At 45.4% G+C, this 17,801-nt stretch overlaps 1 protein-coding gene across 4 annotated transcripts in view; it reads left to right on the top strand.

The window, feature by feature from the left end:
• Window positions 1-17,801, top strand: part of PHC2 (polyhomeotic homolog 2) — a 690,492-nt gene that overhangs the window by 430,420 nt on the left and 242,271 nt on the right. For all 4 annotated transcript variants that reach the window (XM_086922215.1, XM_086922217.1, XM_086922216.1 and 1 more), the window contains one exon: window positions 1,269-1,566. In XM_086922215.1, coding sequence (XP_086778341.1) covers window positions 1,269-1,566 — 298 coding nt within the window. The remainder of the gene's footprint in view (window positions 1-1,268; window positions 1,567-17,801) is intronic.

The following is a 17,801-nucleotide window of genomic DNA, read 5'->3' as shown; positions in this document are numbered from 1 at the left end:
TGGCCTCTATTTTCAAAATCAAATTCACGCATTTGCAATTGTAATGGAGGTTATGATTCCTCCAAATTAATAAGAGAAAACAACATCAAGTTACAGCAAACATGTCAACCTAAACCAACTCCATCCCTAAAAAAGCTCCTCAATTACACCGGCCAGAACTAGTTGACTAATGAATAAAACCCCACTATTAGACCAAAGACTAACTTACAACGTGTTTCCCTTCTTTGCCCTGCATATCTCCCCTTCACCAAGATCTTTGGATTAACACTTGCTTAGTTCTACACAACCACCCCATGGATCTTGTCCACTTGTGAGATCAGGTACAGTGTAGAAGTGACCGGGTGTCTGAGTCCGATGTTATACACGGTAGGTGTGCATTTGAGTGTGCTTTTTCTCCTTTAATGCCAATTCCTCTCTCTCTCTCTCCTGCAGACACTTTGATGCTATGGTGGTTATTGTAATAACTCTGGGGGGTTGCCTTATCCTCATTGTATTGTGGTTTATGCCAGTAGTTGGAGAATAGGATGATCCCCTGCCTTCGTCACGACATGGGGTATTGACAAATCTTTGTATTTTCTAGTTAGATCCCTCTTATATCAAGCATGCCCTTGAGATGTCCAGTATACAGTTCTAGGTTCCATTTTGTCTGACTTTCCTTCACTAATCAGATTCCAAAATGGCCTGAAGGGCGATCTAAGATTGAAAGCTATCAGCACTGGCATCAATCCAGCCTATCGCAGCAGAGGAAGCCCATAGTGCTTGGCTGGTGGCTGTGCATAAAGTATACAACCCTCGCTTTTAACTTTATTTGTACAATAACCCTGTTTTTTTAATTTACATTGTGAATGAAGGGGGGAACATTATTCTTACACTGCATTTGTCTTCCTTTCCTTTCATCTGTCTTTTAAATTCATCTCCCAAATATTATCTAGCAAATATTAAAGGAGTATGAAACAAGAGCACTCCCATATTATAAGGAGAGCATTAGCACGTAGAGTAAATCTGGACTAATGCGCACTGGCCTCAGCATGTGGCGTTCACATTATAAAAAAAGATTGTAATTAGTTACATGAGCTAAAACAGAACGAGATGCATTGAGATGAACAAATGCATAAAACTGTGTATTGTGTACTTGTGCCCACACTAATTCAAGGGCTACTTCTGTTTGCTAGGAAGGCAACATGAGTGTCTAATTGGAACCCAGCACAGAACCACCGATGCAGGTTCTCAGGCATTTGACTCTTCACCATCTCAAATCTTGGTTTCAGGTACAAAATTTGGCCCTCAGGTGCCAGCCGACAGCTTGTGTCAACTCTTCCCAGTCACAGCTCCCCAGTCTGGCCATGAAACCAGCTCAACCAGGTCCCAACTCTGCTCAGGGCAAGATGGCAGGCCACAGCCCAACACAGGGAGCTAAAGGGGGCCAAGCTGATGGGCCCGACAACCTCAAAAAAGGAGATCCACAACAGCATCCCAGCAACGGCAGCCTCAGCAGTGTAGAAAGCAGAGGGAATTCCACGAGCCGAACGCCAGTCCCTGTGACCACACACTCACTCATTGCACCCGGTAAGGAAACTCATGCTTATACGATGGGCATAAAATGCCACCGTTGAGTAACTGTGTTGATTTATGTGAGCTCCGTTTTTCTACTATGGGGTAAAAGTGGCCTCACTATTTGTTGAATGTTTTGTTGTCTATTGTCGCACTCTGTTTTCCACATTCAGAGCATCTCATTCTCACTCTCCACCTCCTAAGAATGTACTCTTCGTCGTCCTGCCTTTCGCTTTATAACTCCAACTACCTCTCTCCTTCCATACCCGATGCCTCTCTGCCCTGACTTGGCCCTCACACCCAGTATTGCATCCTACTTTCGCTCATTCATTTCCATTTTCATTATCGATCTACTTCCTCCCACTCTGCTTCTCACTTTTAACCCACCCTCTCCAGGTCTCTGCATTCTCTCTTTCTCAATTTTCTCACTTTGCACCTGACTCGCACTCGCCATGCTTCAGTCTTTTTATTTTTTTACTTCCTCTTGCAGTCTATCATTTTTATTTCCACATCCCATATATTGATCTTTTTTTTTACTTCTTACCACTTGACTCTTACCTTCTCTGTCTCTCTCTCTCTCTTCATGTTAGTCCAACTTGTCTCTCACTTTGCTGACAGTCCTCATGACTACAATTTCACTTGTGTGTTTTGCTCAGATTCCTAGCTGAGAGACCATCCGGAGAGAGGCCTGCCGGTCATAATTTTGTAAACTGGCATGGTTGGCTCAGTCTTCCATTGTTTCAACATTGCCTAATTGTTACTGGTTTGTCATGCTTCCATAGTTATCACCTTGTCGTTTACTGGTCTGTCTGGATGATACTTAAGAAAACAGACATAGGATTTCTGGCAAACAGGAGTATAATTAATGAAAATGTTGGACTCTCACGATTCTAGCATGACTGTCTCCCAGTTTTAAGCTTTTGTGTCTTAATATCCCTAGTGTATTTCTGCCACTTGTGTCTCTACCTGTCTGTAGCTGTGTGTTTTCCTCGGTGCCTGTTTGTGTCTCATGTCACATTATACTCGTTATTCAAGCATCTCACAGTACCTGTCTCTTCCAGGCCCTGTGTTTCCCTCTCCGTGCCACAGTTCCCTCACCCCCCCCTTTTTTTATTGAGGCTTCTAACCACAGATTACTCACCTTAACATACTCCCCAGTTGTCGACTGGATTTAGTAAACTTTGAACCAGTACCACTACACACCGGGAGTGGGTTCCTGCGACTCCGTATTGCTTCCGTCCTCACCAGATGTGATATGCTCAGGCCTATATAGGTACCAACTATGCACATAGACATCGGTTCCTTTCTTTTTGTGCCTACAGACGCAGTTCCGGACCTACATCTTGTCTCTCAGGACCATTTAAAAAAAAATGTTTCCAATATGTGCCGCCGATCAAAGTTTCTCCTCCTATTGACGTCGAGGCATCGCCTTCTCGATGTCAATCGGTGTCGGGCATGGAGCCGATAGAGCAAATTTGGGGGGAATGTGGCATGTTCACTTCCTTCTCAGGGTGAGACTTTGAGGGCCACCTTGTAGCGGTTGATGCAAGGAGGCCTGGACCCTTTCAGCCCATTTCTGAGATTATTCCATCTCTGGTGGAGGAGAGTTGGATCTCGGCTCTTGGTGAGGATAGTGGGCTGGTGTTCTCACCAGTCTCAGGGCTTCTTTTCCCTCCTAGTCTTGCTACTGAGGCAAGTTCCTACTTTACAGATATGTTGAGGAGAGCGGCAGCAGTTTTGGAGTTGTCACTACCTACGGTGAAGAATTCCACCAACCCTCTAATTGATGTACCGTACCAAGGTCAGTCAGCATAAGAGCCTGTTCTTCCTTACAGTGAAGCCCTGTTTGGCATATTGTTAGGAACTTTGGCCAAGGCTGATTCAGGGGCCTTGGTGGACTGCACTATATCTCGAGGCATCTGCCTGCTCGAGAAGATCCATGTTGTCTCCTCAGACATCCTACCTCTCGTAGCCTGGTAGTTCAGGCGGCTACAGCCTCTCCAGATATGGATTCTTTGCCTCAGACTCCATCAAATAGGGACTCTAGGAATCAAGATGCATGTGGTAAACACATCTTTGCTTCTGCAAGTTCTGCGTTAAGGTCTACCGACACGTCTTGTGTTCTAGAACATTTTCCCCACACTCTATGGGATTCCTTGTAGACTGTGTTGCCTTCGCTTCCGGATAGACTCCGTCCTGATTTTGAAAACTTGATAAGAGATGGCTACCAGGCAGCTAAGCTAATAATCAGATGTGGCATGGATGCTATGGATTCAGTAGGGCGAGCCGTGGCATGTTCGGTGGCGCTCCAGCGTTGTACATGATTAATACCTTCAGGCTTTTCAGAGGCGGTGCAGGTGACTTTAGTCGATATGCCCTTTGACGGCACCCATCTCATTAGGGCTCAGGCTGATTCAGCAATGAGAGGCTTCCGAGAAGTGTTGCAGAGTTTTAATTACTCTTTCTCTGGTTACATGTTCCTTAGTTTTGTCCCTATACTTGGGTTGTATAGGTGATACAGGATTTTTATTTTGTCAAGGGACTAGCCCTGTTAGGGCATTGACATGTCCGCCTTTTGGTTACACCAGATTGATATCCCTGTGTGGAGCCGATGTTTTTGTTTCAATACTGTCTTTAACAGTTTATGTGATACAAGGGTACCTGAGGTATGGTTTTTCAATTTTTTCCTCTGAAAATGAGCTTCATGCTCAAGAGCTCATTTGCAGGTGTTGTCTTCTGGTTAGGAAGTTTACCTTTTAACATGCTTCTTCAAAACAGTTTGATATGCTGGTAAGCATTGCTGTTGGCGTACAGTATTTTTTATAAGAGATGTACTTATGCTAATTATGAGACCTTGTACAGAGTGTATACATGTTTTTTGTGAATAATCTGAATTTCCACTTCAGGGTAATTTTGGTCTCTGGTTTGTCCAACAAAGTGCTTTTCGCTACTCTAGTGGAGTTCACTTTTCATTAAATTCAAGTGGTATATGGATAGCTTTTGCGGTGGATAATTTTTAGGGTTTGCTTCCCGGCACTAGGGTCAGGCCAGCTTTATTGTGTAATGGGTTCCTTAACTGCACATAGAAATGTGTTTCATGGAAGTGTGCTCCTTTTTACTAGAGACATTATGTTTGGCACTTCAAGGTGTCTGATTGGTATTCTTCCATTTTTGGAGGTGATATTTATTCTTATGTTCAATTTTGGATCATAGTTGTCCAGTGAGCTCTGCTTCTGAAGTTATCCGCATATTTACCCTAGGGTTGTACATGTTTGAAAATATTTCTGTTTTATCAGAAGAGAAAGTTCGCTTTTTGATTCTTCTTCACTTTAAGGACATACTGGATATTTCCATATTCTTCGGCACTATTGATACATACATTTCCTATCGGGAATTTGGATGTTCTCTGTCTCCTTAGAGACATTTCTCTTTCTTTATTAAGCATTTGTTATTTTCTGTACCTTACAGCCTTGTAAGGGATCATAGTGTGAACGTATGATCTCTTGCTTTGTGTGTTCTCACAGAACTAAAAATGTATACTTGAGCCCTTGTCTGTCTTATGGTCAGATTGGATGTTGGCTCATTTTTATGTGGGTTTTCTTAAGGGTAGTAACAGTCTGTTAAGATACTTTTGACAGGCAGCATTATCTGAATGCTTTGTCACCCAAGGTATTTCTTTGAGGGTGCAATATCACTCTTGATTTTATATTGTATGATATTTTGGGACAGATTTTTCAGTTCCTTTTTTATCCATGTGTGTATACAGACTTCACAGAGGTGTGTTGCATATGTGTTTACACATGCTGAGATATAGGGCCCGATGTAGGTAGGCCGTTACCGATCGGTAACGGCCGAAAATACCGATTTCTGGCCCTTACCGATCGGTAAACAGCCATCGAGATGTAGGGAACCAAAAAAATAAATAATCGGAGTGAAAACCGAATCGGAATGTGTACCGAATGGGATAGAATCCGATACGTACATACCGAAAATCGGATATGTAACGAATCGGCAACACACCGAATCGGATGCAAACACCGAATCGGTCCATGTACCGAATCGGTAGTAACACCGATTCGGAAAATAACCGATTCGGTCCATGTACCGAATCGGTAGTGACACCGAATCGGAAAATAACCGATTCGGTCCATGTACCGATTTGGTAGTGACACCGATTCGGAGAATAACCGATTCGGTCCATGTACCGAATCGGTAGATGGACCGATTCGGACATGAGCCGAATCGGAAAACATACCGATTCGTATGAATCGCCGATCGGGAAATTCCCCGATTCCGACAGATGGGGAGATGTAGGGAGGCACAAAAACACCGAAATCGGCTCAGAATCGGTAGAATGCACTCGGTATTTACCATGGATTCCAATCAGGTGGTAACCAACTCCCACCCATATAAACAGTCCCAAAATGCATTGCAAGTTGCAGGATGGCAGCTTTTTATGTCATTGCGAGGCGGCTACGGCTACAGCAGGAAGGACAGAGGGAATGGCTACGAAATGAACAGGTCTACAGACAGAGGATAACCCTGTTCATGCTCACAGAGGCAGAGATCCTACAGAGATACAGGCTGGACTCTGACACCATACTTGAGCTCATCAGGGATCTCAAACCATTCTTGGACCACCACACCCCAAGGGCACACGCCATCCCTGCGCACATCCAGGTGCTATGCAGCCTACACCTGCTAGCGTCTGGTAGCTATCAAAGTGGAGTTGCAGCGGCAGGAGGGGTGAGCCAGAGCAGCCTGTCAAGGTTCTTCCACACATTCCTTGACGCCATGATACACAGGATGGACCAATACATCTCTTTCCCTGCAACCCACGCAGAACTGCTACAAACTAAAGCTGACTTCTACCAGATGGCACAATTTCCCCAAATCATTGGTTGCATAGATGGCACGCACATTCCGATTTGCCCACCAGCGGACACCGAATACATATACCGCAATCGGAAATCTACACACACCATCAACGTGCAGGTGATCTGCAATGCAAAGTGCACCATCACAGACCTGGTTGCAAAATTTCCAGGGAGTACCCATGACTCCTATATTTTCCAACAGAGCGGCATCTATGCACGGCTGATGGCTGGCGAATTTGGTGAAGGATACCTCCTAGGTGAGACACATCATCAGACCCCCATAACACATAGTAGCTAGGTGGAATACATGTATGCATGTGTGTAATGTAACCCCTTTCTCTTGCAGGCGACAGTGCATATGCCCTCCGCTCATTCATACTCACCCCCTACCTCAACCCCTCCACACCCAGCCAAAGGAGGTATAACCGGGCCCACATACGCACAAGGAATGTTGTCGAACGGACCTTTGGCATCTGGAAAAGTAGATTCAGATGCCTGCACAAGAGTGGAGGTGCAAGGCAGTATACCCCCATCACCTGCTGCAAGATCATAGCTGTATGTGCAATGTTACACAACCTTGCGGTGAAGAAGGGCACTGAGGTGGAGTTGTCTGACTACGAGGACCATGACGACGACGAAGCTGTGCCACTGACACAGCCAGCTGGGGTGTGTACGCCAAGTGATGGCAGATACAGACGTGAGGAGATTACTGAAAACTATTTCTGAGTGAGTACAGATGCAAAGACAGCTAAATGGTTGTTGGGTAAAAACACATTTTAATACTGTTGCAACACAGTTACTGCACTGATGTGCAACAAAAAAATGGTGTAATGTAAAAGAAAACAAAAGTCCAAGTTCTAGGTTGCCTCACCCGCCCTTGCAAGTCTATTTCTTTGCCCGCTTGCCAGCCCCACTGGGGTGTCCCTCAGCCCCCTCTGAATGACCAGCAGCATCTGCCACCGCCTGGTGCTCCTACGTGGCTCAGACGCTGCGCTGGCCGGGCTGCTGCGGCTGCTGCTGTCCCCAGCATCCCCCAGGTCCAGGGCAGGATTTGTGGCTGTGTTCGAAATGATCATGGCCTCCATAGCAGTGGTGATCCGGGCCATTCCCCTTGTGAGCTCAGCCGTATTCTGACTCAGGCTAGATTCCATGTTTGCGCTGCGCTGGCACAGTTGTGCCGTTACCGCAGCAAGGCGGCTCATGGCGCGGTTCAGCACCCGGGCATCCCGCCTGCGCACCAGCTCATGCTCCTCCTGTCTGCTACATGATTGGGTTATGGCAGTGGTTAGCCTGCCTAAACCTGCTGCCACCTCCTTGTTTGATTCCACGAAGGCCTGAAATCCCTTTACCATTTCTCCCATCTGCAGGTTGTGCTGCAGGAGCTGGCGTTGGCAGGCCATCGTGGATTTTGCCTGCTGCCTCTGTATCCTGACCATCTTTCCCTCGAGGCCCAGGAAGACACTGCCCTCCCGTGCTGGTGCAGCAGTGGTGGTGATGGCACGGCGCCGGGCACTGCTGCTGCCGGCCTGCTGAGTGGGCTGGGGTGCCACTGGTGGGGGTGTGGTGCTGGCCGGTCCCTGAGCCCCTGCTCCCAGGACAGGTTGTACTGGTGGCAAAGCCATGGTTGTGGCAGCAGGAGCTGGTGTAGTTGGAAGGGGGTCCCTTGTCGGGGAGTTCTCTGGGGAGAACTGCAAGGGGGGTGTGCTGGCCATTTGTGGGGAGTGCAGTGCATCGAAGTCTATCACCAGGTCTCCCTCCATACCAAGCCCTAGGGTGTTTCCGTCCTCCTCCTCCTCGGCAGCCTGGCTGGTGCTCGGCCCTGCGAGTGCAGTGTCAGATGGTGCTGCTGCCTCTGATGACAATGTTTGTCCGCCTGATGGTGCCCCTAGGTACAAAGAAGCATTTGTAAATTGGGTGCCGATGTATTACAGTCAGTACAATTAAAGCATTCCACATGTCCTTGCATCTCCTTAGACTGTGTTACACTGTTTCCTGTCTTGTGATTCTGCACTGCCATATTTTGCTAACTTCTGCTGACTACATGTACCATGATGCTTGTCTCTTGTATGTTGGTTACAGTACTGTGCTGGGGTTTGCCTATGCATTGTGTCTAATGGGGAGGTGTCTGGTAGGGTATGTCATGATGCGCATGCTTCTTACCTGTAGCTGTAGCTCTGGCAGAGCTGTCCAGGGTCCCAATTCCAGTGACACTCTCCCTCTCAATGGTGGTGGAGACCATTTCCTCGAGGTCTGTGAGGGGTGGCGCCGGGTTCCTGCCTCCACCAGTGCCTCCAGCCTGCCTCTGGATCTCTGCCATCTTCCTTTTTGTGAGGCTGCGGATGTCGTAGAATCTCTTCTTGAGCTCATCCAGGGACCTGGGGGTGACACCCACAGCATTCACCTTCTGGGCGATTTCGCTCCAGATCCTCCTCTTGGTGCTGTCTGGCACATTGAGGGACAGCTTTCCAAACAGCTGGCGGTGCAGCCTCACCACCTCCTCGACCAACACCTGAAGTTCGGTGGTGCTGAACTTAGGCTTCCTCTTTTGGGAGGACTTCTGGCTCTCGCTCTGGTTTGCCATGTTCTTCACTACAGTTCACAACCTCCTACTCCCACTGCTGCTAACTGTGATTGTTGAGCTCAGGCTGGCTCTCCAGAAACTTCTTAATTAGCTGCACCTGCCAGGGTTGCCACTCCCTGTTTGGGTGGGGGAGGGGGAGCCACCTCATTGGCTGAATCGGCTTTTGACGAATCGGCTTTTACCGAATCGGATATTACCGAATCGGTAAAATCCGAATCGGTAATATCCGATTCGTATTTTACCGATTCGGTTTCTTCAATGCATTCCTATGGGCTTTTTCGCCATGGGTGTGTTTTCATAGCTACGATTCTATGATTGCCGAATCGGATTTTACCGATTCGGCTATTTCCGAATCGGTGTTAGCCGAATCGGCTATTTCCGATTCGGTGTTAGCCGAATCGGTACTTTCCGATTCGGTCCGTGCCGATTCGGAACGTACCGATTCACATTACCGATGCCGACCGATTCGGAATTAATTCGCCTTTTTTTACCTACATCTCGTTTTCCGATTTCAGAATACCGAATCGGACCGCCTCGGTATTTTGAAATCGGAAAATCACGTTTACCTGCATCGGGCCCATAGTTCTGTTATCTGTAATAAAATGGACATTACGTTGCATTTAAAAACATATTAAAAAAGATTTCATGTTGAGATACGATTGCTTCTCTCTTAGCTGTAAATTTTGGATCTATATCCATGCGTGGAACTTGGATATATAGAGCTGGTATAATTGATCAATATTTATAGCAGATTCATATCTGTTTAATTGCCATCTTTCTGTCTCTACGGGCTCTATGCATTGTAAACCTTAGGGTGGTAATTTTGTTTAAATAAACAAAAGAAGAAAGTTTCTTTACTTTAGGGATGGACTATGGCGTTCATCTGCCTAGATACTTGGAATAATCTTCCTGACCTTGGAAGGATTGGGTTATTTTCTTGGTTTTAATGGGAAAAAGATTTGGTTTCCTTAACATATTTCTTTACTGCAATAAGGATCCGGGTTAAGTTTCTTTACTTTAGGGATGGACTATGGCGTTCATCTGCCTAGATACTTGGAATAATCTTCCTGACCTTGGAAGGATTGGGTTATTTTCTTGGTTTTAATGGGAAAAAGATTTGGTTTCCTTAACATATTTCTTTACTGCAATAAGGATCCGGGTTACAAAGTATTCGCTTTGACTTTGACCCTTCTAGTCCAAGGGCTCACTTACACTTTGGGGGTTAAATACTATTGTTTGACTGTTTTCAGATGTCTTCTGACAGGGTATTATCCTGTTCCCCTTGAGGCTTTGTTTTTTTTGTGGCTGTGGGGTTGCTTCTTATTTACATTGTCTGTGGTCATTGCCATGGTTATTATGGAGAGCCATGCTCTTTTTCTTTTAATCCCTACGTACATATGGTCTGTAGTCCCTTTCGACCAGCTGGTTCTCTTTGAGAGTTTTGGTAGGATTAGTTCCAAGACCCTCTCCCGGGTGAGTATAGCTATGGTATTCAAAATTTAAGGAATCTGCGGCCAGATATCTCTGTCAGATGAACTAATTACTTACCTAAGACTGTTTTGCCGCAGATTTCTTAACGATGTGCCCCTCCTCCCCGCTCTGCAAACGATATGTACTATAAGGCTTATACCCTTTTCAGTACTGGTTGTATATACTAGTGATCGCTGTTTCACGTAATTGTGTAACTCAATGGACCATTTGGTCGTACCTCTTAAATCTTGACTTGATCTTGCCATACATTTCATTTCCAATAGCTTTGTCACAACATTGGGTCTTTCCTTATGGACCTTGTCTGGGTATTAGCATACCTTTTATTTACATTTTATAATTATGGTTTAAAGATAAATTGATCTTTTTTGGCACACTGTTTCCACAGCCACATTTTGGTGTGGAAGATTTCACAGAAGAAACTGATGTCAGAGTGCCGGGAGAGACTTATATGACTCCACTGGCGTCACAACCAGAGTCGAATTAATCACAGATGTAAGGTGCCGAAACCCGGTGTGCAGAGGGACTGCTGAAATATTTCCGGTTACAATCTGACACCTGGAGAGAATTCAAAATTTAAAAGGAATATGCGGCTAGACTGTGTCTCTAGCAGATGATATGTTACCGAAGGTAAGTAACTTGTTAACTAGAACTAAAAGGCAAGTCAGGGGTCACTTGTACCCTATATGTGGGCTACATTCTTATTATGCAAGGAGCAAACATTTAGTTTATTAAACCAAACCAAATCAAGTTTTTTGTACAGCAGGAATGCTGAACTCACAGATTGGAATGTGTTGTCATATGTGATAACAAAGAAAATGGGGCTCTGGAAAATAAAATATTTGCCTAGGATGACATTATGAGACCACTTTATGGGTCAAGTACATTACAGTTTAATTGAGTAGATTTTTCAAGTTACTAGACTGCAGGTCTCTAGACTGCAGGTCTAGTGACATTTTAATGATTTTTCGAGGCCTGTGATGGCCTTCTGTAATCCTGCTGATCAGGCACGCTGGTTGGCATATCTTAATATTAATGTTATGGGAACTTATATAGCGCACGGCTGCCCCAGCAAAGGGGCGTCCCGGCGCTTACAGAAAGAAGGAGAGTAAGCAACAGCGGATGGTGATCAGGGATTAAACACCTAGAAAATTAGCAGAAAAGGTGGGATTTTATGGCCTTTCTGAACGACCGCAGGTCGTTAAGCCCGCAAATTTGAGAAGGTAGAGCATTCCAGAGCCTGGCTGCTAGGTGCTGGAAGGAGCGACCGCCCATTCGGGCCAGCTTGAAACGGGGGACGACTGCCAAGTTTTGGCCCTCCGATTGGAGGGCACGACAGGGTGAGTATGCTGTTAAAAGAGGGCTCAGCATAGGTGTCGAGGTAGTTTTCAAGACCTTGAATGCGAGGCATAGGGTTTTAAAATGGATCCTCTTCTCCACCGGGAGCCAGTGAAGTTTAATGAGCGTGCTACTCACAGATTTGCAACGAGGGAGGCCTGTTAGGGCTCTGGCCGCTGCATTTTGGACTCGTTGAAGTCTGGATTTTTTTCGGCCTGGTTCGCCCCTACAAGTAGAGAGTTTGCATAGTCCAGTCGTGAGAGGATAGCTGACTGCACGACTAGCTGACATGTCTGGGGGTCGAAAAACTTTAGTATGGGCTTAAGGTTCCGAAGGATCCCATAGCACGTTGCCGCAACCTTTTTTGTCTGGTGGGTAAAGTTAAGGGCAGAGTCTATCCAGACTCCCAGATTTTTCACCTGGCTTTTAGACTCTGGCAGGTTACCAAGTGCCTCGGGCCACCATCTGTCATCCCAGGCCGCCGTCTCTTTTCCCACCAGTAAGACCTCAGTTTTGCCAGCATTAAGCTGTAAGTATATGCAGCCACAGCAGTCTCAGCACCAGGTATCTCTCTGAGTTAGTCAAAATTTGGCAGGAGACGACAAAAATCTACAGTTATGGCTACTAGACTGCTCTTCGGTCAGTGGCATGTCCCTTTCGTTTCCCCATCCAGAGTTGACAATAGTGCATCACTTAGAGGGAGGTGCAGACCTGAGGCATCTGGTAACTGGTGGAGGCTCAGCTCCACCTTGGTCTGTTGGAGCTGCGACCAATCCATTTGGCATTGAAACCTTCCTACCATAAATCAAATGGAAATTGGTCCAGGTGTTCATGGACAACTTTACTGCCATGTGGTACTGCAGCAAACTGGGACGGGTGGATCATAGACTCTGTGCCAATAGACCCTGCATCTCTGTACTTGCCTGAAATGCCAGGAGATTTTGCGGGTGTTCAGCACCTGGCATGATATTCAAACATCAGGGCAGACAGACTCTGCTATTGACACCTTGGAAATCATGAATGGTGATTGCATCTGTAGGTGATGCAAGGTCTCTTCCACAAATGGAAAGAACCTTGACTTGACCAGTTCACCACTGCCAAGATTGCGCAATGTCACCACTTTTGCATGTAGGAGTTTCCAAAACGGCTCTTGCTTGGACACACTTTTTCTTATAATGGAACTCAGAACTCCTGTACACCTTCGCGCCAATACCTCTCTTGCTCTGAGTTTTGAGGAAGCTCAGACCTGATGAGGCCGAAGTTATTCGAATGGCTCTGGATTGGGCACACAGAATATGGTATCCACAACTCTTGGGCTCGAGCATCTGTCCTCCATTCAGGCTGCCGCCTGATGGAGGACCGCCTGTCGCAGCAGCAGGAAAGTATCCTCCACCCTAACCTGCGCATGCTCAACCACCATGATTGGAGATTGAGCAGCGGCAGTTGAGATCCTTTGACCTCCCTCCTGAGGACGTAGATGTCATTCTGGCAGCCAGACATCCCTCAAACAAGTCTGTATACGCCTGCTGATGGCACACGTTTGTGGCCTGGTGCACTATCAAGCAAGTGAAACCACTCCATGCCTTGGTGTCCGAAGTTTTATGTATTGGCAGTGTCCCTAGCCCAACAAGGCTGTGCTTTGGGCTGTGTTAAAGGGTAGCTTTCTGTTATTTCTGCCTTTTTACTTTTGAAGGACCAGGCCTCTTTGTTTAAGCCATTTGTGATGAGGTTTCTTAAAGGGTTACTACATTTGTTTCCACCGTCTACTTTTATCAACCCTAGTGGGACTTGAGTTTAGCTTTGACTTTTCTTTGTTGTTCCACATTTAAACCAATGCCAGCTGCCCTCTGAGGTTACTGGCCCTTAAGACTCACTTTCTGGTTGCTGTGACGTTGGCATGGAGGACGGGTGAGCTTTAGGTTGTCTCAGATACCCCCCTTACACTACTTTCTACCAAAACAGGCTAGTTCTTCGGACTCATGCCTCCATTTTGCTGAACATGGTGAGTCATCTTTTCATTGGACAATCTATTACCTTTCCGAGGTCCTTACTCATTTTCACCCCTATAAGGAGGAGGAGAGACTACACTCCTTGGATCCAAAAAAGGGTTGCACCTTCTAAATCGATCATACCAGAGAACAAGGAGTGGGTGATTGGCTGTTTGTCGGAAGATCTAAGAAAGTGCAGTGCAGAAACGGACCAGCTCACGCTGGATCATACTCTAACTAAGATCTGCTACGCTTTCACTGACAAGCTGTCTCTGAAAGGCTACAGGCTCATTCTACCAGAGCCAAGGCTGCTACCACTGCATTGGTTCAAGGAGTGCCTGCCCAAGGCATTTGTCAGGCGGCTATGTGGGCACCTTTCTGTATGTTCACGAAGCGCTTTTGTCTGGACAGCCTGGTCCGTCAAGATAGGCCTTTTGCCCGCTATATTCTGCAGAACCTTTTGGTTTTAGCCAGTTCATTGAACCACTACCTGTGAGGCGTCGTTTGGGTATCTATTTTAAGGTGAGAAATCTGTGGTATAAAGGCTCTATCAAAAGACCAGGTTACTTTGCTTCGGTAATGACTTTTCTAGTAGAGACTCTATCTAACCGCAGATTCTTCCCGTCCTCCCCATTCCGTGAACTGGTGGCTTTCACCTAAAAAGATCCCTGTCTAGGAATCTGCACACTAGTCACAACCAATTAGATTTTTGGCTCTGCATCTGAGAGCACAGGCAGTCCAGAAAGTAATTGTCATTGCGCCTGTATAGGCCTGTTCAAGTGACAACTGGCGAGGATGGTGTCAACACTAAGTCGCTTGGACAGAGCTGGGTTTTGGGAGGACCCATTGTCCATTCCAGCTAATACAGCCTAAATGGAAAAACGAAGGCACTGGGAGATGTTCGCTGTAATAATGAACAGTCGAGTTATAGAGGGAGGCTCTCGCTGTGTTTTTTATTGCTCAAAGCAGAGAAATTTCATGAATATATTCACCCAGTGCATGCTCATATTTTGTTTCTGCAGTCTATATGGGCGTCTGCCAATAACTGCTTTTACCGCACTATGGGATTCCTCTAAGGCAGGTTCGCCAAGTTGCAGCTTTTGTCCCTCCACTGATGAAGCTGAGGAACATTTCATGTTCTTTAGCCCCAAGTATGGAATCGCCAGGCGCAGGTGGCTTGTTCCCCATGCCGGAGTTTATCACTCACAGATCGAATAAATGCCATTACCATCTGTAACAGCTACTCTTCCCCTGTGGTTGTGGTGGCAGTCTCTAAATTTCTCTATGTGGCAAGGTCTCTCAGGCTAACATTATTAGCACAAGTGCAGCAAACAGATATGGAGAAATTATTTAAGCAATATATTTGGACTATTATTAATCAATTAACTAACTTGTTTTATGAGACATTGATTTTATTGATTGTACCTTTTTTGACGATGACATTATTTTTCATCTGTCAATTAACTTTCACAACAGAACGTAGAAGCGCTAAACATCAGCAATATTTCCTCAGGCTTTAAACAGCAGAGCGATCATTGCGAAGATGAAAATATACGGTTCAGGCGTCAGAAAGCAGAGTTATCCTTCAGGCAACAAAGATTTTACAGATTTAGGCTCTGCGTAGGAAACGAGCGCCAAAGGTTTATACAGTTTGAATTTATACAGCAGACGTAACGCATGTTACGCAGACCTTTGTTATGCTTGTTTTAGGTGGCAAAGCTAGCCCTTAGGCTACACCGAACAGTTTCAAATCTGTGATAGCAACTCTATAATGTTCCAAGCTCAGTCCTCAGGCAGTAGACATACCTGTTAGGGTCAGGCCTCGGACAGAAGAACTATCTCGTGGGTTATACTGATCCTTTTACATGACTTGCATCAATACAAAGGGAGTTATATGGATCACAAAGAGTGTCACCATGCAATTGGGATCTCATTGATTGAAGCGCAGTCCCAGCGTTGCATGTCCACTCTCCACCCTTCATTTACTTGTTCTCTAATGGGATAGTGCACCATGGCTTTTCAGTATTCGCAGTTTACTTTGGTTATTTTAATTTAGTACTAGTTTCAGTTATGCAGCATCTGCTATACTGCACTGGGTCATTTTAGAGCTGGTGTCCTGCTAGGGCAACAGAGTCACTGCTCTGCCTGCCTCACAGGTGACAGACAACCGTATTTTAAGATCCAGGCTGCTCGGCTGAGAATATTTTTTACTGCCAGCGCATCTACTGACGGGGCAGGAACACTTTCATTAGAAATATGATGTCTGATGGGCTATCGTGTCATTTCAGCCTACTCAGCGTAATTGTTGTTTCTCAGAAATAAACCCCTATTTTGTGGGGTAGGGTTGTTTCTAAGACACAAAAAATCATTGGCCCTAGCTTGTAGCGAGTTTTCTACAAAGATTACAAGATTTTTCACTTTTATTCTGTTAAAAAAAAACTTTAATCGAGGTCAATGAGTGAAGTGAATTCTTTCACATGAGTGCCAGCATTTGGAGATACTAAATGTATTTTGGTCTACTCGTAAAATTATATGGCCTGGGAACATCAGGGGCATAGCTTCATTGGGGGTGTTACCTCCTCCCGCTAATAAATATATTTAGTGATAAGTATTTGGGTGCGGATGCTTTCAGTCAGGAATGGTGAGGTGTCTGTCGCATTTCACTAGGAATTTTTACACCCAGACAAAAACGCACACACTCTCTAGCTGTCTGTTTGGAAAGACTTCAAAAAGGTTGGTTAGTTCACAAACTAATGTTCTTTCTCTCACTTAGTACCACTACCAATCCACATTCCACATTCCTCTCCCTTTCCGCTGCCCCAAAGGCCCCTCTTGTGCACCCTGCGTGTCCTGTTATAAATTATAACAATATATGCCAGCGTGAATGTTGGGAAAATCTGAAGCTCCCCTCCACCCCCCAAGTCTTAGTGACCAAGCTACGCCCATAGGAAACATAGGAAACATCCAGATGCTAATTGGCGCACTGAAATTTCACATATGATCACTTCAGGTGCCAACTCTAAGTGAGGAACCTGTTAGAACGGTATTTCACGTCCAGCCCACTTGAAGGCAAAATACAGACCTGAAAAGTCAAACGGTATTTGGAGGTAACATTCCTTGTTATCCATCGCCCAATGTTTCTAGATTCTCTTTGTCTTCTCTCCCTGAACCTCTTTGAGGTGTGAATGGCTAATGGCCAGGTTTGTTTTCCCTTCTGAATGTACAAAGTTCAATTAGCCAGCTATGTGGCCAACAGGCACTGACTGCATTACCCTCGTTGAAATTAAGGCAGGAAACACCCTCATATGAAATTTGGTGCAGTCCATGCACCTGATTTAGAGTGAGGCAGCGTTTGCACCTAAACCCTCAGCATTCATGTTGTTATTTATGTGTTGGCGAGCGCACTCACTTATTTGAAGATGTGGCAAATGCTTAATTCAGATATACCCCCGAAATAATGGAGATATATGGTTCACTTTTATTGCCCCCCTAGTGGTGCCAAAAATACTACCCAGTGTGCTTCATATGTTGGTTTTTTAAGGCATTTTTAATTAGTTCTTTTAATGAGGGTGATCATGGTGCCAGACACCTGAAATCTTACTCACTCTGTATGTGGCTGTGACTCCTTAGAACACAGTCGAATCTTGCCCACTCTTGACAGCGCATTGGATTTTATCAATTCTTCGTCCTAAAGCCATAAAGTGGCAAATCTTTTGTTTGGTAGACCTTGTTAAAACTTTAGATCCGATTCACACAATTTCATGTTTAAATTTAGAATGTCAATTTCTTAATTTTAAATTCAAAAGATTGTTATAGTCCGAAACCCTGCAGAGTAAATCATGTTGCTGCAAATCGCACTTATTACCACTAGAGGGCCTACTAATAGTCTTGAATACTTGTTTTCTCTGTGAAGCATTTTCATTCTAGGCCCATGCACACCCAAGCCACATCGATATAGGAGAAATTAATATGGGTTAA

This window comes from Lissotriton vulgaris, chromosome 5 (genome assembly GCF_964263255.1).
Source record: "Lissotriton vulgaris chromosome 5, aLisVul1.2, whole genome shotgun sequence".
Classification (NCBI taxonomy): domain Eukaryota; kingdom Metazoa; phylum Chordata; class Amphibia; order Caudata; family Salamandridae; genus Lissotriton; species Lissotriton vulgaris.
This window is presented reverse-complemented; position numbering and strand designations above follow the sequence as displayed.